This window comes from Pongo pygmaeus, chromosome 9 (genome assembly GCF_028885625.2).
Source record: "Pongo pygmaeus isolate AG05252 chromosome 9, NHGRI_mPonPyg2-v2.0_pri, whole genome shotgun sequence".
In the NCBI taxonomy this organism is placed as follows: domain Eukaryota; kingdom Metazoa; phylum Chordata; class Mammalia; order Primates; family Hominidae; genus Pongo; species Pongo pygmaeus.
This window is the reverse complement of record NC_072382.2, coordinates 94261551-94288188: the sequence shown is the minus strand read 5'-3', so window position 1 is coordinate 94288188 and position 26638 is coordinate 94261551. Positions and strand designations below refer to the sequence as shown.

General features: G+C 43.2%; 1 protein-coding gene across 8 annotated transcripts in view; it reads right to left on the bottom strand.

The window, feature by feature from the left end:
- The window catches only part of FAT3 (FAT atypical cadherin 3), a 675042-nt gene that overhangs the window by 45225 nt on the left and 603179 nt on the right, over positions 1-26638 (bottom strand). For all 8 annotated transcript variants that reach the window (XM_063671321.1, XM_063671320.1, XM_063671318.1 and 5 more), the window contains exons 14-19: positions 19606-19995; positions 16484-16698; positions 14859-14996; positions 13759-13902; positions 10771-10968; positions 6803-7601 (exon numbers count right to left, since the gene is read on the bottom strand). In XM_063671321.1, the coding sequence (XP_063527391.1) occupies positions 6803-7601; positions 10771-10968; positions 13759-13902; positions 14859-14996; positions 16484-16698; positions 19606-19995 (1884 nt within the window). The remainder of the gene's footprint in view (positions 1-6802; positions 7602-10770; positions 10969-13758; positions 13903-14858; positions 14997-16483; positions 16699-19605; positions 19996-26638) is intronic.

Below are 26638 nucleotides of genomic sequence, written 5' to 3'. Positions count from 1 at the left end.
TCGGGAAGGTGGGGTAGTAAGATAAGTAAAGGATACTGCATTGACAAGATGCAGACCTGGATTATTGGCCCTGGCTAATTTTTTTAATTTAGTCACTGTGTGGCCTTGAACTACTCACTTATCTTTTCTAGGTCTCAATTTCCTTTTTTGAAAAATCAAGATAATGATTCTTCATAGTGCTGTGAGAATGAAATGGGCTACTCTATGTGAAAGCAACTTGTAAAGAAAAAATTTATTATAAAAACAAATTACTACAGGGTCTCAAAACTGGAAACACTAATTTGACCCAGCAACATGGCAGAGACCTGAACTCAGGTGTAACTTTTCCCTTGTTGTCCTTTTTTGGTCAGATTCATGATTTGTAAGTCCGCAGTAGGTGATAGGAAATATGAAATTCTGTGTGCACTGTAGGCATAAAATAAAGCCTGGGGCTTGTTACTCATCCATGTCACAGGAACATGCACCTGTGTTGACCCCATCACCACCTTCTCCATCTCAGGTGCAGGTGTTTTTTCACGCACCTTGTCCACCAGGAGAAACGCACACACCATGTGACCATTCCCTGAAAGGTTTTCCACCTTCTGATTTTTTGCTTAGGTGGAAATTTAGGTCACTTTCTGTAGAGGTGACAACAGGCAATTCACCTGAGCAGAAGCATCAAAGCTTTGGAACATGCAGGGAGGAGAAGGGTGATCCTCTGGAGGTTTTATAAGGTTTCGCTACCGTATTTATGACTCTCCTCTCCTCTCTCCCCAGCATTCCCGCAGCCCCCTGGATTAAGTCTCTGCTTTTAGCCAATACATCAGTATCTAGCTGTGATTATTATGCTGCCACTTTAAGCTGATTCAACCTCTTGATTTATGTTGCTGCCTCATTACATTGAATAATCCAATAACTAATGGTAAACATCCCATGCCCTGAATTCACATGCTTTACCCACATGCCATGTCCTGGCAAATGCCACATAAGTCAATAAGCTCCCTTCTTAATTCATGGCCTGTGAGAAGTTTTAAAAAATGGAAGTCTCAACTTTGAAGTCATTTCTTATGGTTCTCTCGGAAGCAGAGTATCCTCCAGAATGGTGTTTGTTTGACTCAGCCATATTTTCTGTATGATTTCACTAAAGGCCAAGTGCAATTTCATCCAAGACCTCCTCTCTGGGGCAGCTGTGTATGGGTGGACTATAGAAAGGAATACACATACACTGAGAAGCTGGTATCACCACCAGGATGGGGACCTCTACACCTCTCCTGGCAATGTGGGACTCATGCGTACTGGAGATGAAGGATCCGCTGAGGTGTATTTCTTATGAATGAAAAATAGAAACTTCCCGGTTTGTAGGGAGTTAACCTGTTGAGATTAATAGACAACACCGAGGGTTACTCAAAGCCACTGGGATTGGCTCTCTCCTCAGAAAATGAGCATTAACAAACCCCAGCCAAAGTGCAAACCCAATTTCAGATTCTTCTGTGCTATATAAAAACACATCACGAACATGTTTTAAGTGTCTGACTACCTCACAGAAGCCGTCATCATTTTATTTTACCGTGCTTATTAGAAGTGCAGTGGCCACCTGTCAGCAGGCCTGCTTTACCTATCCTACCTTATCCCTCCCAAGGACTGTCCTGACATCTAACCATCCACCCCACTGAGCTCTCTGTCATTTGCCCAATGCATGATGCTGTTTCATTCTCTATGGGAATGGGGATCACATCAGCCTCTTTCACCACTGTATCTCCAGCACCCCACCCAGGGCCTGGCGCAAAACAGTATTCAATTAACTGCCGAGAGAATAAGTAAACAAAAGGATGCTTAAAATGCATCCTCTACCTGGCAAAGACCTATTATGACATGCTTCATTGCTTCCAATGCCTTTCTTGTACTCCTCCAAGTAGAGCTGATAACTCCCTCCTTTATGCTTCCTTCATGCCCCAATAACACCATCTATAACTTTTTACAGCACATATTTGTTTACAGCCAAGGAGCAAAGGAACTTCTTGTGTTTGGCTAGGAAGAGGATTCAAAGGGTCATAACAATTATCCTTAGTTATCCAGAGGGCAGCTTGTAGAAGCAGGGTTAGCCAGGTTGGGTCTGCATGGCTCTGAGGGATACAGCTAGATGATGTGACAAGGAGAGAGGTCCTGATGTGCTATAAGGCAGAAGATCATCTCAGCACTGCCTTGTGAGCTCCCAGTACTGGTGCTCAAACTTTGGCTGAATTACTATGCCAGGAATATAGAAAATAGGATGTCTGCTGTGGGTGGGAGTTTGGATTAGGAAACTTCTGAGTTTCTTTCAAATCTGTGCAGAAGTGGTAAGGTGCTGTGGTTAAAAAATGCTTTGAATAAGAGAGCCAAGGATGAATCCTAGCTCTGTCATTGACTAGCTCTACAGCTCTGTGATTCTGAGTGAGTCAATGGACCTTTCCAAGTTTTGGTTTCCTTAATTTTTGAAAAAAGTTAATGAGACCTACTCTTCAGGATTATAGTAATAGTTAAATGCAATTGCATGTATGTGAAAAACAGCATGGGAACTGGTCATGGCTTGATAAACATTATCTGTTCTCTCTGTCTGTGCCTTGATCCATGCACTGAATTGCACACCAGTTCTTACCTCCATGCCTTGGCTCTCATGCCCTTTGGTTTGGAATCCCCTATCCTGGTCACCTAGATAATTCCAGGCATCCTTTCAGACCTTGCTCAGGTGGCACCACCTCCAATGGTGAGCAAACCCTATGACAGTGCCATCCCCCACTGGTTGAGGGCATGGCTGGTGTCTGACTCATTTCTGTACAGCACAGGGCTTCGCCCATGGCAAACACTCCATCCATTTCATTTGGAGTACTAGGTTCCATTCTATATTCCATTTCTTAATAAAGACTTCACAAATCAGGCATCCACTTCTTCCACCACACCTATAAACACACTGGTTGTAAACTCTGATGGTCTCACTGGCACTCCACCCAACTGGACAAGTGTGTCCTTTTTGATATATTTATGTATTAGATTTTTGAATGCAATTTTTCAAAAATGGACAATCAGCAAGGCCCCATAGGCTGCCGTGACACCCTTTCCTCTTGCACATCTCCTATAGGGGCTCGAGGACATCTATCATCCTCAATTCATTTAAGTTGGTGTCAGTCTTTCTTACTGAAGTGACAATGTTCATCGCACCTCTGAAGTTCAGCAGGAACCACCTCACAACATCAGACCTTTGTATCTCTTGAAGTTTGTTCAGACACGATGCTTGTCGGTAGCTGGAGTCTAATGAGCTTATTTGGCACCAAAATTCAAGTCTGCTTTCATTTTGTTAAAACAACTCAGCATTTTGGTTCAAGATGCTAATGATGATAACTGGACCAAAAAAACTCTGTATGAGGAAAAGATGAGCTGGAAGTTGGGAGGAGGATAGAATATTGAGGCCAAATTTGTCTATACATTACTACACAGCCCAGAGTGGACAGTTACCTCTATTTATCATGCTAATTATTCCACCAAGTGGTGGGAAAGTCCATCTAATGAATCTGCCGACCTTCTAGAGTAAACAGAAGGGCAGCCAATACTAATTGCATATGAGTGTGTGCACCTGTGGGTGCACGTGTGTGTGTGTGTGCTTAGGGGGAGAGGCATTTATTGAATTCAATTATTTCTCCTTTCCAATAAATAAGAAAATGCCTAAAAATGCCTAACGCTTACCTTAACAATTCATGGTTGTATTTTTATTTGAAAGATAATTCTAGAAGTGAGAAAGCTATTGCTATTAAAACAAAGAGCCTGCTCCTGCACCTGGAGGAAACTCTTTCCTCTTTATCTTGCTGTGTGATTTCTCAAAGTTTGGTTTCCTGACCAGTAACATTAGAGTCACCCAGGCTACATGTGTAGAATCCTAGACTCCACCCCAACTGTCCTTATCTAAGTGTGGGGCTCAGCAATGGGCATTTAGTAAGCCCCATGCACACAGGAGTCTGAGAGAACTTCTGCCTTACTGGGATTGTATTGTGAGGCTGGCGATCAGTCTGCTAGGAAAATCGCATTACGGTCATGAGTTGCTTAATAATGGGGATATATTCTGCGAAATGCATCGTTGGGCTATTTCGTCATTGTGCAAACATCATAGAGTGTATTTACACAAACCTAGATAGCACAGCCTACTATGCACCCAGGCTATATGGTACAGCCTATGGCTCCTAGGCTACAGACTTGTACAGCACACTACTGTACTGAACACTGTAAGCAATTGTAACACAATGGTAAGTATTTTTATATCTAAACAAATCTAAACATAGAAAACGCATAATAAAAATATGGTATTATAATTGTATGGGACTACCACTGTATATATGGTCCCTTGCTGATGAAACATTGTTATGCCATGAATGACTGTATTTGAGTATTCTTACACAGTACATAGCACTGAGGTTATGATTCACATTTAAAAAGGAAGAGTACCTGTTCTTAAGATGCAGATAATAAAGTAGGGGCCCAAGAGGGCCCTTTCTTGAATTAGTATGCTGCTCTCATCAGCTGTATGACCCTGGGCAAGGCACAAAGCTACCACATCTATAAAACGAAGATTATCATGTATCACCTGCTGAAGACAGGGCTGGGCTAGATGACCTTTGGAGCTCCTTTACCACTAAAATCTAGAATTTCATTTTACAGCTTAATTATAAGAGTGACTTGAAGGTGAGAAAAGGCTGAGATCTTGGCCTGACTCTGCACAGAGCTCTTCTTGAGCAAATGCTGGCTTTTCAAACCCAGAAGGTCCTCTTGAGATGGCTGGGGCCTGACTCACAAAACCTTCTGGCATTCTAAATTTACTGGGAGTAGAAAGGTTTATGGAGACTAGAGAACAGGGCAGAGACATCACTTTGAAACATATTGCATTTAAGACATTAGTGTCTTAAGTAAAATCGAGAGCAACCCCTCTATCTCCAACAAAACCATTCCTCTAAATCCTTCTTTTAAAGAATTATTCCGTCTGCTCCCTGCCCCCACCCCAGTCTCTTCTTGATGAAGTCATCCCTGAAGACCTAGCACATTGGTGGTCTCTGTGTACAGATACCGCAGACAGCTTTCCTTTGGCCATAGGAGGGATTCTGTCCCTTCCATGCCGTAGCATTTACTGTAGCACTGTTACAGCAAGTAGGTGCTTGCAAACTGACTTTACAATTGTCAGCTCCTAAGGGCAGTAACTGTATCTTTTTTACTTTGAATCTTTAGTGCCTAGGACATTGCTGCCTTCACAGATTTTTTTCAGAAATAAATGAGTTTTCAGAGTACAAGGATTAATTAGCTAGTATAGTTTCTTCTTCAGGGTCTGCCCTGTCCTGTCCTGAACCTGTTTTGAACCCTGGTGTGAATCACCGCATACAGACCCTAGCAGAGCTTTGGTGTATCAGTTTGCCAACAAAGGAAATCTAGGTAAGGCCCAGACAGCTGGCATTCATAAATTCTGCATGTTGGTGACATCTGCCAGAAATGCATTTCACCTAGCATGCATGCTTTGAATTACTTTGCAGCTAATTTACATATTAAACAAGTCTGGACATCCCTGCTTCTACCTGATGCAATCACAAACAGAATTCACTGGCTGCCACAGAGAAAGCAGCTGGCACACTGATGGGCTGTTTGGAGCCTGTCAAAGTGTCTCTCAGAGGGAGTTATGACCCCTAGGGCCTCCCCCTGATGAGCTCATTCTCCAAACTGCAACCAAGAACTTTCTGCAAGGGAAGAGGCCAGGGGCCCTGCCTGTCCCCAATTACCTAAAGGATGTTTTACAAATGGCCTCCCTCTGGCCATGGTCCCTTTGGACCAAATTCACACTGGCTAGAAAAACTCTGGCTGCAATTTTCTTAGAAGGGGGCAGTAAATTTATGGCTCCACATGTCAGACGGAGGAAAAGAGAGAGAGGGCAATGCTTCTCATCGATCACTACGGGCATGTGACTCTGTGCAGCTATGGCCTTTGACTAGTAAAGGTCAAAGTTCAGTGACTCCAGTTACATCAACAAACATGAACCATTCCTTCCCTGCCATTCTGAGGGCTGAATCCATCCCTTAACTGTGCTCCTGGACATCTGGCCTCTGTTTCTCACTGAAGCAAATCCAACTGCCCTTACCCTTGGCAGCAGCGTCCTAACTTGTTTCCCTGCCTCTGGCCTGGCCTCCTCTAATCCATTCCCCTCTGCAGCCAGCACACCCTCTGTGAAAGACAGATCTGATCCTGCCACTTCTTCGCTTCTCATCAGCCAATGGCTCTCACTGCTCTGGGATAATTTCTAAACTTTTCATCTTGGCTAATGGCCCTTATGTGATGACTCGGCCGGCTCTCAAGCCTTATTTCACATCCCAGCCCTGCTTATTGCAGCCAGAGGAAAGTTCTTTCCAGCCCCAGTGTAGGTTCCTCTTATGCCTCTAAGCCTTCCTCATGCAAGCTGCCCCTTGCCTAGAAGGCTCTCCCTCCCCTACCCTGATTCCTACTTGACCCTTATCTCTACCTAGAGGATACTCCCTTTGGGAAAACCCCCATCGGCTGGGTCCTCCACAAGACTTTGTATGTTTCTTGACAATATGTATCAAATAGGCTCGCCTGTTTGTCTGTCTGTGCTGCTCACTTAGCCACAGCTACATGGGACTGTACCTTCTGCAGCCCCAGCATCTATCATGGCTTTTGGGCACACAGTAATTGATCATTTAATATTTAGTTGAATGAATGATTGAATGCAGGCATGCTGGAATGGTAACTCAGTCTACTCCTACAATCTCAGGAGTTGGGAGGGAACACTCAAAACTGCACTCACCATTGCAGGTGCAGCGCACATTCCTGTAGAAACGCGGACACACAAAGCTGATGCGAGCTGTGCTGTAGGTCATGAGCGCGTGGGAATCGAGTGACAAGCCTTGCTCACAATGCTGTTCCTGACAGTCCAGCCCTGAGCAGTTCTTCTCCAGGATGGCTGAGATGCGCATGATATTCTCCAGGTGTCTTCTGGCATTGGACAGCTTCTGGATCAGGTAGGCTGGCTTGTAGAACTCGCTGCTGTGCATCTCCACCGCAAACAGCATGTCCAGCTGGTTGGTGCCTGCCACGGGCTGGATGCTGATGATGTGCAGGCTGTCCTGCTTCTGGGTGAGGACTGCATTCCGCAGGGTGCGCCGGAACCCATGCATGTGCAGCCCCACGAAGTCCTCAGGGGACACATTTTCAAAGCGGATGGTAACAGTGTTCTGCAGCATCTCATGCACCAGCTGCTCCACATGCACGACCACATCAATGGGTACCTGGAAGCGACCATCACTCACAGACACATTCAGGACATACTTGCCGCTGTCCAGGCCTCCCAGGGCGATGATTTTCCCATCGTGACTGTTCACTTTAAATAAGCTTTTCTGCTCCGATTTCAGGGCAAACGTGAGCACGTCATACATGTCTTGATCTGTGGCATGAATCTTCCCAATGACCCCACCAGGAAAGTCATCCTCCATGGTGACAATGAAAATTTCCAGGGGAATGGCTGTGGGCTTGTGGGTGCTTTCCTCAATGACTCGCACGCGGATGTAAGTGTGAGAAACTTGCTGGGGTTTGCCTGAATCCTTTGCCTAAAACAACCAAGAGTTGAAAAGGCAACAAAGGAAGAAAACTAATCATAGTAAGTTTTTAAAAACCCGCAGATAGAAGACGTCTGTACCTTTACATTTGCTTCTTCCTTCATTCCTTGCCACTATTCTGAAAAATGCTGAGGATGTGCGTTTAAGTAAGAGGAGTGATTTATCACCTTCTATCCCCATATGTACACTCTGTTATGGACAATAAAATGTATCAACACAATAAAGCCAGCTGGGGTGAATAGAGAAGGAGGACAGAGGGCTACAAGACTCAACATGCCCACAACAGGCTGAGCTTGTTTTAATTTTATGCAGCAACCACAGGGGAAACCTCATAAAGTGGTCTTTCCACTTGGAGGAGAAATTTCTGTTTTCTGTTGGATTATTTCCTTTTGACTGGACCCAGATAGCACCTTTCTGCATATTTAAGAAATGACATAATTTAAGTGGGAATTATATCATGGTAAGGTTTCAAATAAAATATAATACATTGAAAAGAAAAGCTAAGTAGCTTGATAAAAACCCTTTTTCTCTTCCTTCCATGTGTAAGAATTAATAGAACATCCACTCTGGCAACAGGTCTTTATTGAACACCCACTGCATGTAAGGTGAAGGTATTCAGTGGTGCAGAGCTTCAGGAGAAGGGCAGATTCCCATGGGCTGGGTTTATGGAGCAGGTATCTGAAGATGTGGAGCTGCAGTGAACCCTGCAGACCAGGTGGGATCTGGGGAGAGATGTGTCCTTGTATGTGAAAGGCAGTGAAAGAGCCAGTGCCTTGGCATCACACAGACCTGAGTTTGAATCTTGTCTCTGTCACCCACTACATATCCGGCTTTGAGTATGTTAGTTAACTTCTCTAAGCCTCAGTTTTTGTATTTTTAATATGAGTAAAATAGTAGCATCAGCTTCACAGGGTCCTTCTATTGTGGGGATTAAAAGAGAGTCATTGCAAAGCACTAAACCCAAGGCTAATCCATAGACACGCTTAGTACATGATGTTTCATGTGATTGTTATTTTTATTTGTTTATTTGTTTTGTTTATTTAGAGGCATGGTCTCGTTCTGCCACCTAGGCTGGAGTGCAGTGGTGGTACAATCACAGCTCACTGTATCCTCAACCTCCTGAGCTCAAGTGATCCTCCCACCTCAGCCTCTTGAGTAGCCGGGAATATAGGTGTGCACCACCACACCAGGCTACTTTTTTTGTTTTTGTTTTTGTAGAGATGAGGTCTCACTATGTTGCCAAGGCTGGTCTTGAACTCTTGAGCACAAGCAATCCTCCTGCCTTGGCCTACCAAACTACTGGGATTACAGGTGTGAGCCACTGTGTCCATCTGTTGTTATTTTTATTATTGTCATCATCACATGCTTTATTTGATGGATGATGTGAACAAGAGATGCTCGAATGTAAAATTCATGGAGAAGGAGATAACTTTAGCAAGTTAGATCGAACTTGAAGTCAAACTGTGGAGCGTTTCAAAGGAGAGTGACGAGTTTAGACTTTATAGGCCAGAGGTTGCCCGTTCACATGTCAGAGGCCAGAAAGATGAAAGAAAGGCATGAAGCTGCTGGGTATAAGGTGAGAGAGGAATGGGCCTGTGGCCAGAGAAGGACTGGAGAGTGCTGTCTGTCAAAAGGTCCTGAAATTCAAAATCTGAAAGTCTGGGGCAGAATTCAGTCTGCACGGCCTAAGTTTTCAAACACTAGAAAACCAACAGATAGTTTTACTTTAGGGCAGGTATCAGGAATCATTTTCTGTAAAGGACTGGATAATAAATATTTTCAGCTTTGTGGGCTTTACAGCCTCTATCACAACCATGACAGGCTGTCCTATGCAAGGAAGCAGTCACGGAGCATACCTGAATGAAGGAGGCTGTGTGCCAGTAAAACTTCAATGCTAAAAACAGGCTGAGGGCAGGATTTGGCCCAAGGGCTGTAGTTTGCTGGTCCCTGACTAAGGAAAATGATGTAATCTAAGTGGAATGATTAATATGGGAGGGGTGAAGAGTTGGGTCAGAAGAGAATGAAGCTGAAGTCAGAGGAAGTACCCAGGAGGCTCCCGCCACAGTAGCATGATGAAGGGGCTATGCAGAATACAGTGAGGCAGTGGCAATGGGAATGTGACTGAAGAAAGGAAGAGAACACAGGACTCAGCGGTAGTTTAATACAAGGGACTGGGGGAGGGAGTCTTTTACAAAGATTCTAAAACCTGAGATGTGAAATCTGCTCCATATCCAGAGAGGATAGGCAAACTGTCCTAGTTTCTGTGAGAAGGCACTGAAAAGCTCTTCTTGCCTTGAGTACTACCCTGTGATATAAAATTATTTACACAATATTGTTGGAGGAGCAGATGGCAATTGAAGAGTTCATTAATGTGCTTGGAGCTGGCAGTCATTAATTTAGAAGGTTTCATGGAGTAAAGTAAGGTGTAATTTATCCAAAGAGACAATGTATATATAAGTCAATGCTATACCAATACCAATAATTACTATTGCTATTATTGTCACCATTAATAATGAGTCTAGGTTGCCCTCTGTAGGCAATGGTGGATGGAAAAAGTCACTCAGTTTCCCTGATGGGATCCAAATCTTGGTATTTGCAGAAATCATACATGGGAACTTTTGGAGGCCCTCTCATTTCCTGCTCCTTCTATACTCTGTATACCTACCACCTTTGCCTCTTTGGCCCATTTCATGTCACACGGGCCAATGAACATGAGGAACTGACATGCTGGGGGCCATTGCCAGCTGAGTCCTTGGTCCCTTCCTGCCTCACTGGGTAAGGCCTATCAAGCAGAGGCATGACATGGCTAAATCCCCTTACAACAGGGATTGGTAGCTGCCCCAAGTGGGGTAACGTGGTGGGTAATAGTATAAAGCAGCAGGAGTTTTTAGAATGCAGATTTAAGCCCAGTGACCATCTGTTGGGCATACTCTACAGGAATGTCCTTCCTGAACAATGATGCTTCCCTTCCTTCCTGTTCAGTTTCACACACAGAAGCAGCTTTTATTGGTGTGAAGTTGAATTTGAGATTAAAAGGGGGAACATTCCTGCATAGTAATGAATTATGTTGACTTACTTAGCAAAGAAAAAATCCACCAAAGGGGACAGAAACAAGCATGAGAAAGAAAGAGCGCGATGGAGACAGAGCGCGATGCCATACCTGGACACACAACACGTATTCCAGAGACTCTGTGTGCTGGAAGACCACAGCCGACCGCAAGATCCCATGAGGGTCCAACACAAACTCCTCCTCTTCATTTCCCGACAAAATAGAGAATGAAAAGGGAGGCCCATTGTGAAAGGAGTCTCTGTCTGTCACCACCAGCTGCAAGATGCTGGTGCCCACTGGCTTATTTTCCTGCATAAAAGAGTATATAGTAAAAACGAAGATAAAAATTACACTTCTCTTCATATTGATTAAAACAAAACAAAACAAAACAAAAAAACCATCATTACAGGCTGAGAGTGCTGAGCTAGAAAACAGGGCTTTCAGTAGAAGGGATTCCCTGTGATATTATCTTGTCTTCTGAAAACATGTTGGTGTCTGTAAGTGTCATGTTTCTTATCTTTGGCTGCTTCCCACAACCACCTATGGGACAATCCTCTACTGGTGTGAACACAAGGACTTGGAGCTGCATGGGTTTACAGGTTCCAGCATGGTGCTGGGTGCACCTTGTCCTGGGTTAGCTGGCAATGCCCGAGCTGACCTGAAGAGCTCTCCATTGGGATGGGGAGGCAGTTCCTCACACACACATGTCACAACACAATTATGCTGAGGCCCAACACTAGATACAATGTCACAGCATTGGATTTTTTGGGGGGACATCCTGGCAACTTCCTAGTCAATATACAAAGGCATATTCCTGGTGGAAAATGGGGCTTTATGCCTTACCTCATTCTCCAGAACATGGTTTTGCCATGTTCCTTTAGGGAAGGGAATTGGGGTAAAACATTCCTCAATTTGACAATGAACAGAACAGGAATCCTTAATTTTGTCAGAATTCTTGGAAGTCCTGATTCTATTACATAAGCATTATTTTGCAGAACTTCTCTGCTTTTTTCCCCAAATGGGAATGCAATGCTCCTTCTTGTGTCAAAGGTTATCCTCACGTTGAAAACGCCAAATTAAATCCTCTGTAGCTCAGGCATTGCTGTCCTTTCCCCTACTCTGTTTAGACTTCAGCAATACCACAGCTTGGGCCCGAAATCAGTTGTACCAGCTCAGGCCTCCTGATGCCATTGACCTAAGGATTAAATGAGTTTGGGTTGCAGAGATGAAGACGATGATACACTTCAGTTTGGAGGGCAGGCCCAGTCAAGTTTTATGTGCTGAATTAGTCTTATGAAAACCATGTGTGGAAATAAGAAAGTCATTCAGGTTTGGGAAAAGAGAGGCATATTTTTTGAAGAAGAAAGAGAAAAGGACTGCAGAGACCTCTTATTTTGCTCCTTTTCACAAGTATCCTTTTGGTCATCAAAAACTAGACACTGTCTCCCTCTGGAGTCAGTCGTGGGACGACCATAGCCCCGCATATATTTACTATTTCACACTGACAACATACTCAGCAGCACACAAAACACAAGACTGACTGATTTGTTTGCTTACTCTCTAAAGGCCACTTCCTGCATAGAAGAGAGGGAGACAGACAATGTGGCCCTCAGGGTCAGCATCTGAGAAGAAGGGTGTAAGGTAACATAGACATGCCCACCCTGAGGATAGGGGCCCCACCATCACTCATGGGCTGAGCCTCTCCGTGCTTTCACTGTTGACCTCCTGTTGTGCATTTGAAAACAGTCTGTCAAGCTGATCGATGCATGTCATAAAACTGAATGCTGAGTAGGAGAAACCCACTTTGTTTTGGGGTTAGCAAACAGAGGCCATGAGGGCAGAGAGCACCCTTGTGAGCAACAGTCATGGAGAAGAGTGAGCTGAGAGAAAGAGAAATGGAGGAAGGTGTGGACTCTGGGCGAAGCTCTGGGGAAGCAGGAGTGTGGTGAGAATGCAGAGCTGCTGGAAAAAGCATCAGAGAAGAGGAGAAAACCAAAACACCACCAGGGAAGGAATCAGATTTCGCTGACAAAGGGGTGGGAACCAGCAGACAGCTGCTTCTTTCAAGGCTGCCTCCCAGTCTGATTGCTGGACAGCTCAGTGGCCCTGGGGTCTGAGGAGGCCAGCTATGGATGGTCAGGCTCAAATTCTTGAATGTTATTCCAAAGGGGACCCTCAAGACCTGGCCCGCTCACATTTCACCTTCCACCCACAAAGCCCTGGGACTCCTTTGGGCTGGTTCTGAAGCCAAACTGGATCAAGCAAGAACTGATTCTCTAGAACACCTGTGGCCCTCCAAGACATGCATATCACTCTGTCTTCTCTAAGTCCTCTACACTGACAGTTTTCCTGGGCTGGATTTCCTGATCCTCCTAAAGGTGGGCTTTCAGCTCTTAGAAATACTGAGAAGTAGAGGACGCTCAGTACCTAGCACTGTGCCTGCGGAATAAAAAATAGATGGGAAGAAGAGTCACTCTCTCTTATAGCAGAATACCAGTAGTAAGTTACTCTATCCTGCAGTCTGATTTTAAAGAGCAAGTGGATTTAAAGTGTTAAACAAAATGCTTATGGAAGATTAATTTTAATGAGTACCAGCTCTATCCTGATGCCCAATCTGTCTTTGACTGATGAGACAATGCGCATCAATCTCTGTCATCTGCCAGAATAGCATAAAGTTGCATAAAGGTAGCCTGCCACTGGGGAAAGAGAATTCTTTTGCAGAAGACAGACCCAAGTTCAAATCCTGACTCTGCCACTTACCAGCTGCATGATCTTGGGTGAATTACTTAACCTCACAGATCCTTAGCTCTTCCCATTATAAAGTGGGGGCCAATCCACCATCCCTCTTCACAGTGTTATTGTGGGGAGAGACAGTGTGCATAAAGCACCTGACACTTGAAAAAAATCCACCCCTCAATAGTTCTTACTCACATTTATTAATCAGCTGTGGTAGAAGAACTAGGTTCTTTTCATACCTGCCCTATGAAGGGATGAGATGACATTAAGTAATAGTAGCAATAAACCACAATGAGTAAACCACAGCAGCGGAAGAAAGCTGAATGCAAAGGGACAAGTGCTTGGCAGGCAAGATTTTCTCACCTGAATCACAGCAGTATAGTTGGCAGGTGTAAACACTGGGCTGTTGTCATTCACATCAGAAATATCAATGTTGACAGTTGCAGTTGACGACATTGCAGGAATGCCACTGTCTACTGCCTGGACAAGCAGAGAGTATCCAGACACCTGCCAAGGTACAGAGAGGTGACAGTAAAGAGCTGTAACGCTTCCTTCCTTCTGTGCACACGCAGAGGAACTGGAGCTTCAGGCTGTGCTTTGTTAAAGATCAACCATCTTTCGTTTGATGTTCCATACCAGGTGATTCTTGGCACCACTGACATTTGGGTCTGGATAATTCTTTGTTGTTGGGGGCTGACCTGTGCATTTTAGGATGTTTAACAGCAACCCTGACCTCTGTCAAGTAGGAGGCAATATCACCCCCTGCCCAGTTATGACAGCCAAAAATGTCTCCAAATGCTGCCAAATGTCCCTGGGGGACAAAACCACCCTGGCTAGGACCCAGGCTCTGGGCCTTTGCTCAAGGCAACAGTTGTCACCGCTGATCTGTCTTATTTATCAATGTTAATATTTCTGGGGTTATGAGCATGTATCACCCAGTAGAGTCTATCTGCTTTTCAGCATCACTGCCATGTCATCCTTTTCCATATTTAATTTCCCTTCGAAGATGCATAGTTTTTGGTCAAGAAAGACAACATTTAGAAACTTCGCTTAACCTTGGATAGAGACATTTTTTGGACTATTTTTTCTGACCTAGATGCCTTCAGGTGATCTTTTTGTATCTGCTCACCGAGGGCTAAAGTTGCTCATAAAGTCAGGACCACAGGGTCCCAATACTCTGAAAGTATTTTTCTGTCCCCTTGCTCTAGGAAGGGCTAAAATTCAAACTACCTAGAAAGATACATATTTATCTTTTCTTTAAAACCTCCATAACCAGCGTCTATTATAGGTAAAAAATTCTATCAAAGGTCTAACCCTAATATTACATGCTGCATAGCCCATCCTTATTTACGCTCATTACTTAGAATGGAGAACCTTCCTATTTACACCTCTGGTGCTTGTACCCCTGCTTCTAGGAAAGGGGTGGATGTGGATGGGAAGGAAACTGTCCTAAACTGGCTTACCCGTTCCCGGTCCAATTTCTTCTTAACTTTCACAAGCCCCAAGACAGGATCCACAGTAAATTCATTGTCCCGATCCCCATTCACAATGGAAAAATGAATCTGTCCGTTGGGCTGGCTGTCTACATCTTCTGCTATTAGCTTCATGGAAAACAAGCAAAACAAAGAAAAGACATGACATAAGACACAAAGGTTGATTCTTAGGGTCCCCGGTCTGTTTAAATGGGCACAGCTGTGACAGTTTTCTCGGGAGCTCTGCTCTCTAATGTTAGTGACCACGCCCCCAGCAGAAGAGATGATTAATCAGCTGAAGGAGGATGGCACCAGGCCCGCAGCTGCCATTTTATTTTTATGTTAATTTTTTACCTGCCCACAGCCTGATGCCTGTTAGGCCTGATTTTCCTCAGGGTTTGAGACAGTACGGTTAGAGCCCAAAGCTAACGGACAGGAATGCTTTGATTTCTTCCCAATCCTGCAAGTAATGGTCTCTGCCATTGAGTGAGGGATTCTCTAGGCCTATGCATTTCCATGTTAAGGAAGCCAAGAAAGTTCCCCTTCCCACACAGCAAATATACCGCCCCTCTGTCTCTTGCTCCAGGTTGATGATGTTGAAATTTATATGTATGGAAATAGTCGTGTACTTTCCAGGAAGCAGAGCGGGCCTGAGGAGTGCACTTCCGATGTATAAGAAACGCACTGTCCTCCAGCAGAGAGTGGCTCCACCCTCATCCTGCAATGAGATGACTTGGATGGAAGGGACCTGCCAGCCAAGAGATGGGGAAGGATGGTGAGGAGAGGACTCATTGTTCCAAAATGTAATTTGCAGTCTAACAGAATCTGTGTTCTCAGGATACACGGCTTGTTCTTACTGTTAGAAAAAGTTCCTCCTGGAAAAGGCTCCCTTAAGAGTGGCCAGTCAATCTTAGGTTTGCTCCAAATTGTAGCTGCCCAACTCTGTGTGTCTGTGTGTGTAGGGGGAAAGGGGGACAGGGATTTTATTTGATCCTCAGCAATCTAATAATTTTAAATTGTAAATTGACAAATCGTAGTAAATTGCATATATTTATGGGGTACAAAGTGATGTTACAATTTATGAACACAATGTGGAATAATTAAATCAAGCTAATTAACATATCAACCATCTCAAAAACCTAGCATTTTTTTGTGGTGAGAACATTTGAAACTTACTCTTAGCCGTTTTGAAACGTACAATATACCACTATTAACTATATTCATCATGCTGTGCAACAGATCTCAAAAAAAAAAGAAAAAAAGAATGTATTCCTCCTAGCCACCTAATAACCTGTCATATAAGTTCACATCTAAGTAGGGGGCCATCATTAAAAATTCATCCCATGGTCTGTTTTATTTTCTCAAAAAAGATATGCTCCTGGGAAATAAGTGATTATCAATCACTTACACCTCGATATAAATTAATCTATCAGACTCTTCCTAATATACAAATTACAGAAGGAGCCATAGAAATATGGCTCCCATTCTTGGGGACAAATGGACGCTGAAAGGGGGAAGTGTGAAGAAAATCCAAGACAGACTTTGCTTTCTTCTTGACTTTATTGTGGATGACTAGTCCCAGACATCTAGAACCATCCCCAATCCCAGGTACCTACCAAAATGACAGAGTCTCCCACCAAGGCGTCTTCACTGATAACCGCACTGTAGACGTCTTGGCTGAACTTGGGAGGGTTGTCATTAACATCCGTGAGGTTGATGTTGACAGTGGCCACAGCGCTGAGAGCTGGGGTGCCCCCATCTTTGGCTTCCACTACCAGGTAAAACCTTTTGCATAATTCATAGTCCAGGACTTCAGAGACAGAAATACCCCCTTTGAAGAAAAATGGGGAGCTTTATATTTGATTAAGAAAAGACACTGGTCAGCAATTCTATAATCATGGTAATATTTCTAACATCCTCTCCAGACAAGAATTTAAACATTCAGGAATTTGTTTATTTAATGCCTTACTGAAAGTATTACAGAAGTCTGATTAATGCTGTCAGTTAAGAGCATAGCTATCCATCAAACATAACACTGAAGAAATGAAAAGTCTTTACATGTTTCTGTAACAGTTTATGAACATCTCTCAGGCAGCTTGAAAATCTCTGGCATCTTCACTCTCACACAACTAACGAGTAGGAACACAAACAAGCATCCCTGATAGGTGTCTTCTGATTCCTCAGGTGGACAGAGGAAGACCAAGAATGAGCTGAGATGTGGGGATGTGATGGTATGACCCCATTCTTGTCAGCAAGTAAATACTTGCAGACTTCACTGAATTGAATTAACCACAAAGGTGCCTTGCCAAGTTAAAACGCACTTATCTAAAACAACTGTGGCACAAAGAGGGCAAAGATCTCAGAAATCTCAAGGTATAGTGACATAATGGAAAAGGAACTACCTGGAAATCAGACAGCCCAGCAGCCACATATTGAGTTTAGTGCCCGCAATTACAGAATAGAGATGATAATGTCCATGTCACAGAATTGCTTAAATAAGTAGAACACATGAAAGCAGCTAGCTGGGTGTTGGTGGTATATCCTTCCCATCCTAGCCCTTTCTGGGGAGGTAACCCAATCCTGCATTCTGCAGTCATTGTATTGCCTGCAGAACATTTCTCAAGGGCATTTACTTTCCTCCCACCTAGTAAACAATCATGAGGACTGGTGAGAAGGTCATGACCATTCACATTTCCAGACAGGCAACTTCTCTAGTTGCTAAGACTGCCAATAGGCTCCTTCTACCTAAGGCAAAACACAGAAATCATACCTGTAACAAGAGCCTTTTTCTGTCCATAATTAAGTTTTCTAGAACTTACCACCCCTAGTGCTTATTTTGCATCCCAGTCTTGCTAACTAGTGCTAAATTTAAATAGTACTTAGCCATTTCCCCATGGTGTTTATATACAATGGCCATAACTAGACAGACTAGGGCCAACACATATTTAAATGAGGGAAACCCCCATACATTTTATTTGAGATAATGACCTTAATAAACAGTTACTGCCAGGAGAGACTGTGATGCGATTCCTCCATCAATATTTTCACCTTCCAATACTTACCACAGGCCAGGACTGTATTTCTTACATTTTTGGTATCCCTACAGTATAGCAGTGTTATATTATATTATATTAGAATATAATATAATTCTAGAGTATAATATAATATAATATAATATAATATAATATAATTCTGCATTCTAGAGTCAGAAAGATCTGAGTTCAAATGTTGGATAAACCACTTATTAACAGTGGATACTGCAGTAATTATTTAACTTCTTTGAAATACTGTTTTTTACTTAATAAGAGCCTGGTATATTTGCCATGTTAAATAAACATTGCTAATTATAATGATTTCTTGTTTATATTTACTGGACTATCCAAAGGAAAATGGACCTCCTTTCCCACCTTGTTCAACAGGTGCATACTCCTTGAGTGATGAGGGAACTATGTGCAAAGGCTGGAAGGTGAGAGACTCACCTTTGTTCTCTGCAAAATGGGAACTGCCTTGACTATTCATAGGGGAATTGGGAAATAAGTGAGAATATTCACCAAAGGGCTTTGGGATAGAAATCCATACAGTCTACGAAAATACAAGGATGAGTATGTTTAGTCTTCAAAGAATATCCAAACTTGTTTTCTAGAATTACGACCTTTATTTGCCTGAAGCACCTCTAATACTTATTAACTGGCTGGTGAAGAGAAAGCCACAGGGTTCTCTCTTATTCTGTTGCTTTATTTCGAAGCACCTTTTTATTCCCTAGGTGATGCTACATGTTCCCCAGAGTTGGAAAAGGATGTGGTGATAAATGAGTGTTCTGACCAGGAATTGTGAACTGGGTTCAAACAGAGCACCAGTTCCAGCTCATCGACGGAGTCTACTTGGGGTGCTGGGTTGAGAAGGCTGCATATCACCATGCAGATCACTTTCAGTGTCTGCCTATGCAGGTGATGAAAGAATGGTAGTCCAAGTGTGGACAGTTGCACATGGAGGCTCATCCCCATGAACATTTTCCAACATGTGCACATATGACTTAAGTAAAAAAAAACCTAACAACATCAAACAGAAAAGAGAGAAAATCAAACAAACTCTTGTTCTTGGAATACAAATACTATTTCCTCTCTCCATTGAGAAACCACATTGCTGCCCCTGAGCCTTCCCACCTAGAAATCCTGGAGCCAATCTGGGGTCAGATATTTGCTAAGTAAGCCCATAACATGGAGCTTAAAATTTAGCAGGAGCCATCTTTAGAAGCTGGAGGGCACTCTGTGGTCTGCATGTGGGCCCTGCTAACAGATTTGTTTCCTCTGTGAAGGAGGTAGGAGGAGGAAAAAGAGTCCACCGAGAAGGGCTGGCAGAGTGTTCGGGGGAGAAGCAGGATATAGTGAAGTCCTGCAACCTTCTTATTTTTTTTTGGAAATGGTCTTCCTCTGTTGCCCAGGCTGCAGTGCAATGGCAGGAATATGGCTCACTAGAGCCTCTAGCTCCTGGGCTCAAGTAATTCTCCCATTTCAGCGTCCCAAGCAGCAGGGACCACAGGTGCATACCACCATGCTTGGCTAATATATTTTTAAAAATTTTTGTAGAGACAGAGTCTCACTCTGTTGTCCAGGCTAGTCCTGAACTCCTGGACTCACTCGATCTTCCTCCCACGGCCTCCCAAAGTGCTAGGTTTACAGGTGTGAGCCACTATGCCAAGCGGAAGCTCTGCATTCTAAGTACAGCGCCATTTACCCACCTGTCTTGGGGTTGATCTTAAATTTCCCTTGTTCGTTCCCAGACCGGATGAGATAAGTGATCTCAGCATTTGTGCCAATATCTTTGCTGGTGGCAAAAACAGCAAGGACTTGGGTGCCAGGGGAGGTGTCCTCAGGCACCGTCACCAGGTAGTCCCTCCTCTCAAACACAGGGGGGTTGTCGTTAATGTCCAGGACGGTGATGGTGACAGTAGTGAGAGAGGACAGGGACTGTCCAGGACTTTGGTCAGTGGCCCGCACGCTGATGTTGTACGAAGACTGCTGCTCGCGGTCTAGCGGCTGCTCCAGGATGATGATGCCAGATGAGCTGTCAATGGAGAAGACCCCACCAGCTGAGTCTGCCAGGGAGTACACGACCTTCCTGTTGATGCCTGTGGGAGAGACACAGGAACATGAGTGGGCAAGAACATGGCCAGGTGATTTGCACTAGAGTGTTACAGCTTTGTAGACTTTTGAAGGGCTACAACAAGAAGAATAGTTATTACAGAAACAGACAGCTGTGGCTCTACAAAAATGTAAATTTCAGTTTATGGAAAAAAAAAAGACAATGAAATTAAAAGGCAAAGAAACTGGGAAAATACTGGCAACAAATATTAGAAATAGTTGGATATTCTTAATATACAACTTGCCCCCCACAAATCTTTAAGAAAAACTCTCAGAGGCTAATAGATGCAGGGGTAAAGATGTGGCACAGAAAGAGAAATAGAAACCAACCAAAACCAATTAATTAATTAATTACTTCAACACAGATTTATTTAGAATCTACCAGGCACTTTCTAGAGGCTTGAGGGTCTAGCAATGGGCAAGTCCAACATTTCTTGAGGAGATTTTACATTATGGTGGGGCTGTAGTGGTGGTGAGGGGGAAGCCACTGGTGAGCTGTGAGATGGGAGTCATGAGATGTGATGTAGATTTTAACAGGATCCCTCTGGCTTCTGCTCCTGAACAGATGGAAGGGCAGCCAGAGAGGAAGGACGGAGACCAGTCAGCAGCCTCCTACAGCAACATAAGCACGTGATCTTGGTGGCCTGAACAAGGCAGATGGTGTCGGAAGTAGTGAGAAGGGGTCAGGTTCCACATCTATTCTAAGCACCCAGGTGGTGAGAAATGAAGGGTTCCTGGATGTATTCTGAACTTGGAGGTGGCGAGAGTGTTTTCTGATTGTGGAGCTGGCAGGATATAGCATGTGAGAGAAATAGAGGCTTCTAGAATGACCCTTAGGTTTTGGCCTGAGCAACTGGAAAGGGGGGTTGTCATTAGCTGAGATGGGGAGGGCTGCAAAAAGACTAGGTTTTGAATGGAAGACCAGAAGCCCTATTCTGGACAGATTAAGTGTGAGATGTGCATTTGATATTCAAGTGCAGATGTCAAGCAGGAAGTTAGATAGAAGAGGCTGCAGTTCAGAGGAGAGGGCCAAGCTGGAGCTATAAATTTGAGTGTCATTGGTGTACAGATGTCACGCAAAGCCACGCGAATGAATGAGGTCATAAGGGATTATAGTGGGAAAAAAAGAAATCCAAGGGTCAGTGAGCCTGGACTACTCCATCAAGGAAGGGAGAAGATCTAGTCCAAGGGTGCTCTCCTGCTCTACGATTTCAGGAAATGTACCTAGTTACCAAAATACCATTTTATGTTACTATGTACTAAAGCTAAAACATATAAACTAGGAAATGTCTATTAACAACCAATTAATTATTGAATAACGGTTGGATTGACTTCTAGTTCTGAATATTGATTTAACTGGTTTCATTAGAGGATTTCACCACTTCAAAACAGTTTAGAAACCTCATGATCACTTTAGTTGTTAGGATTTATAAGAAGTAAATTGTAACAGCCTTGTGGGCTGAAAAAGCATAAATACCCTTAATGAAGACGGTCATTAGTCAGAGGTCTTTAGTTATGACAACCATCTGAAAATGTCTTTTGAGAATTATGGAATCTTAGAATATAAGCTCCTAGAGGGGAGGGCCTAGACTTTTTTTTTTCTTATTATAACACCTCATTTGGCAATAATAACAGCTAAACATTTTACTTTCCCAATGTACAATTTCCCTTAAGCCCAAGTTCCCAGCAAACCAATAAAATCATATATCTTGAGGGATGACATAAATTGCATTATGTGGCTTTAACCAAAAGGTCAACACTGAGAGCTTGTTCTTGGTTCCATTCCAGAGAGTCCATTTTTTCCAAAGTTTCATCATTTACTTTTATTTCTTTTTCAAAACAACTGCCCTGTGATGTATACACATCAACCTGTGATTTTATTGATGCTGGGATTAAAAATAAGAAAGCTTTCCTCTTCTCTTGCTGTCTCCTTGAAATAAGGCTTCAGAGCAGACATTTAGGGGTGCTTTCTGGCTATTGCTGGAGTGGCTGCAAGATTAAATTCTTCAACATGAATTCCTGAGGTGAATATACACAGCGGTTGCATAGGTGATCAAGCTTGCACCTGGAAAACAATGGCCCTGTCTGGGTGTCAGAATAGGTTGTGTGCCCTGGAAGCTGCCTTGACTAATTCAGTGGTCTCAGGATGCCTCTCAAAGTCACAAAAAAGCATTTATGGAAACACATCAGCGATTGACATAAATACAGCACACAGGTTTTCAAATCACACACATTCCCTACAGAATTAACTTCCACCTCCAGCATATGGTACGCTGCTCTTGCCAACAAGAAGAGCAGGCAGGAAATTCATGCAGGGACTTCCATTAGTGCATGTGCTGGGAACTACAAAATCCATTTCACTGACGCATTAACCAAGGACTTGCCTGGTGCAACCAGCATTTTTAGGTAGGCATGAGGAACAACATGCAAAGTCCTGTTTTCCTTAGGCTCTTTGCCCAATCTCCTTAGGGATTTCAGGAGATCTATGCTTGGAAATTTTTCCTCTTCAGGCCTGAAGATCAGTTATGGAAGAAGGTAATTTCTGACACACTATTCTGAAGGCCATAGTGCTGTGAACAGATGAGTGAGGAGAGGTAGGAGCTGGATTTGCACGCTGCTGCTCTCCGCAGCAGCAAGGCCAGAAGGGAAGGTGCTTTTAATGGCTGCCTGTGTTTCCTTCACTGAGACACATAGCTGAAATCTAATTCTATCACCTCTGCTCCAGGCCTGCAGCTTTCTCTTCAGCCCTGTTTAGAGGCACTCAGCTGGGCTCTGATCCTCTAGGCAGGAGATTCTGCATTCTCCAAGCTTCCTGCTCAGCTGACTAGCCCTGTTGTTGGAGTGCTGCGTTTACAGGACTGACATTAATCAGCCACACAAAGACCATGGCTTCCCTCCGGGCAGATTCTGTTAATTTTAACTCCAAGACAGGGTTTTTCTGCTTTACCATAGCAGAAAACCATCCCTTCCCCTGCAAGTTGCTGACCCACACTCCCCCCACCTCCTCATACATTTTCCTTCTGACAATATCTTGGGCATTCAAACCAGGAGGAACTGGAAGATATATTGTTCCTCTCTCCTTTCTGTTACCAATCAGACTGATATGGAAGCAAAACCAGAAAGGGGTGGGGGAGACCTAGGCCAAAAAACCTGCTAAATGGCATCACTTAGGATTTGCTAACTCTCAAGAAAAGAGCAGGATATATTTTTGTAGCATATTAAACCACCAATTTAGACACAATTGCAATGGATTTCAACAAGTTTTAGAAATAAAGTCAGAAGCATAATCGCCAATTTGGAAATAGTATTTTTGGGGTAGCATTTGGGTCTTTGCCATGTTCCTGGGCAACGGGGTGCCATCTTTATAATGAATGCAGGTCATGTTGCAAAAGTGGACACTTTTTATCCAAAGGGATTTGATAAATGCCATCCTTCAAATCGCTATCCCTTTCTACATACACAGCAGAAATGAGGAACCCAAGCAGAAGACTTGCTTGCTAATTGGTTAATGCTCCTACTGCATGTCATGATGTGTTACATTAAGGTATAACATTAATCCATCATTTTGCCTCTGTGTTTTTAACTACGTAATTCTCTTCTCCAATTTGAGCCTAATTTAATGAGGATGGAGATACTTAGCTCCTTTAAATGCTGAAATGCCAGGCTACCAAGAGAAGTGTGACTTTCATTGCAAGTGAGGTTTCTGCATGTTATTGGTGGCAAATGGAGCAGACAGGCCTTCAGAGAATTGAAATGAAGGAAAAGGAGAATGATTAAAATCCCTATTTGCTCAAAGAAAGTAATAGGTAGTGGCAATTTGTGGAGTGGGATAGGAGCAAGAAAATAGCACATAAAAATTCCTAGTAGGGAAGGCTGTGAAATTCAGGAATGCATTGTGAAAGACATCTATATTCTGCTTCTCGGAAGGTTTATAAATGGAGTCCATTTTCCTCTCAATGGGCCAAATGGAAAGTTGGACTTTTTGGACATGGGACTGTACATAAAAGTCAGTTTAAAATGCATTAAAATGAAGGCAATGTGGTCTAGTACTGGAAGACAGGGGACTTTACCTCTAGGCCATAGCCTGCCCAAACTACACAAGTGTCCTTGGGCAAGTCACTTCGTTTCCCTGGGTCTGCATTTCTAGAGTGGCAGAACCCTGGTCAGTTGAGGTCTAAGATAATTTTCCAGCACTATGACTCCTTTCCAAGTTAAATAAAGGGAGTTGGTTTCATTTCTATTTCCAATGAATGCTCCCTGCAACTGTTCATTAAGTTGCTGGACCTGGACCTAAGTGGGCCAGAATCAACAAAGGAAAAATCCACATTCAGCTGGATCATGACAAGCTATTAGAATCTTCAGGATGGAAGGAAAACTTAACACAGCAGATTCATACCATTCGGTTAAATGCTCAGAATTCACACATACAGCTTACAGTTATACAGGTCCTTACACTTCAGTGAGAAATAACCCCCAGTGACAGGATCATCCCTGGGGATCTAACCTACCAGGTGCCAGAATAACTTAGCTTTAAATCTGAGATTGCTAAAGGTGTTAAAATCAGCACTGAAACCAAATGGCAAGAGTCACCAACACAGCATGTACACTGAGCTATTTTTGACCTCGTCTTTAAAAAGTATTTTCTCTCCTCCTCCTAAGATCAGGATCCCTAAACTTAAGGAACCAGAAAGAGCTATGTTCTGCCTGGTTTGGTGTCTTGTGCTGGCAGCTGCCCTGACTTCTCTGCAGGGTCTTGTCTCTGACATTCACTCCTGTGTCTTTCATTGCCTGCATGGGATCTAGCCTGCAGGTGGCACACAAAAAATGTGGGTTGCACTAAGTTGCGGTAAACTGGTTTTTACAAAGGGATTTAAACATCAAAGGAGTAGGTATCTTGGGAAGAAATAATTCGAAGCAATTTCAACAATCATATTTTAGTAACACTTTTAATGTGAGTTCTAATCTCTAATTTTTATATCAACTTTATTGAGGTGTCATAATTTACATATCATAACATTAGTACATTTTAAGTCTCTACCTCATACATTCTGACAAATGTCTACCTTCATGGATCCACTGCCCTCATCAAGATTACAACATTTCAATCCCTGTTTAGGTTCCTTCTTGTCCTGTTGCAGTTAGTTTCTCAATCCCATGCTGCAGGCTATCTAATAAGTTGGTTTTGAGCCAACACTTTCTCCTGGCTTTATTAATACCTATTCATCAGTGCTTGAAATACCACAAGTATGTTTAGATTTCAGTCTTTATGACCCAGGCTTGGTGATTAACTCATGCTCTTATTTAAACTGTAAGAATTATCCTTTGAAGAAAAATGATCAACAAAGCTTGGGTTCTTGACTATGTCATTGCATTCCTTTGCCATGGCCTTATTCTTAAAAGACAGTGTTTTGTTTCTTTCGAGAAGTGGAAGGTTTCTGTCTTTCTTGCAGGAGACACAGGCTATGACACTTCCATTTAATAAGGACTTGCCAAGTGCCACCTGTCTGCTTGACTACTCTAGGCATTGAGTTGACAGTAAGTGGGGTCCCAAAGATATCACCCCTAACTCTGGAAGCTTATCAACTTGGTGAAGAATTATTTGAACTGGACATAGTAGTTTAGAGGTTTACTTTTCTGCATGTCACCTTCTAACTTCCTCTCTCACTTAAATTGGAATGCTGGGTTGTTTTGATTCTGCCTCTGAGATATCTCTTGAGTGGCCAGGTGAGGCTCTCATTCTCTCTCGCCTAGACTGCCTTAAGGGACTCCTAATTGCAAACTGCAGCAGAGTTGATATCCTGTCCTCTAAACTTAACCAGTGTTAAGTTTCTAAAATTCTGGATCCAGGCTTGCCCCAGCTTCTCAGACAGTAACTGACTTCCAACTTCCTATAAACAGAAGCAAAAACTTTTGAGAACGGCATTCTAGTCCTTTGCAATCTGGTCCCAACCCCCCTTTCCAGTGTCATCTCCAGCTACACTTCCATCCTGTACTGTCTACCCCAGTGCTGCCTGAAGGCCCCCCACACATCTCCTACATCTCCTTCCCTGGTCTGCATTTGTGCTTTGCCCTCTTCTCCGAATGTTCTCTTATCTCTTTCTCTTGTCAAAATCCTACATATGCTTTGCAGGGTCTCCTCTGGAACAGCTTCCTTAATTTCCTCAGTTATTTCCTCCTCTGTGTTCCCTTAATGTTATTTTTGCCTCTATTTTTTGCATTATCATTAGTTATATGTATATCCCCTCTCCCAGTAGATTAATGTACCTTTTAGGTAAAGGAACTGTGTCTTATTATCTTTGAATCCCAATACTGAGCACAGACCCTGGCACATAGAGAGCAATGAATGTTGAACTGCAGAAGAAACAACTAGGGGACCAAAGCGAGTATACGTTCCTGTTAACATAACATATGCAGGTGATGCACACAGTACACATATATGTCCATTGCAAACGCATGTGCTGAAAGAATTAAATAACCTTGAAAAAGGACAATGTGGAAAAAACTGCTTTCTTTTATTAAGGAATGTTTAGTTTTTAAATATTTAACAATGTATATAAAACATTCATATACATACACAAAGCTTTTGCTAAATAGATGTTTGCATTTGTGAAAAACACTGGTACCTATTCC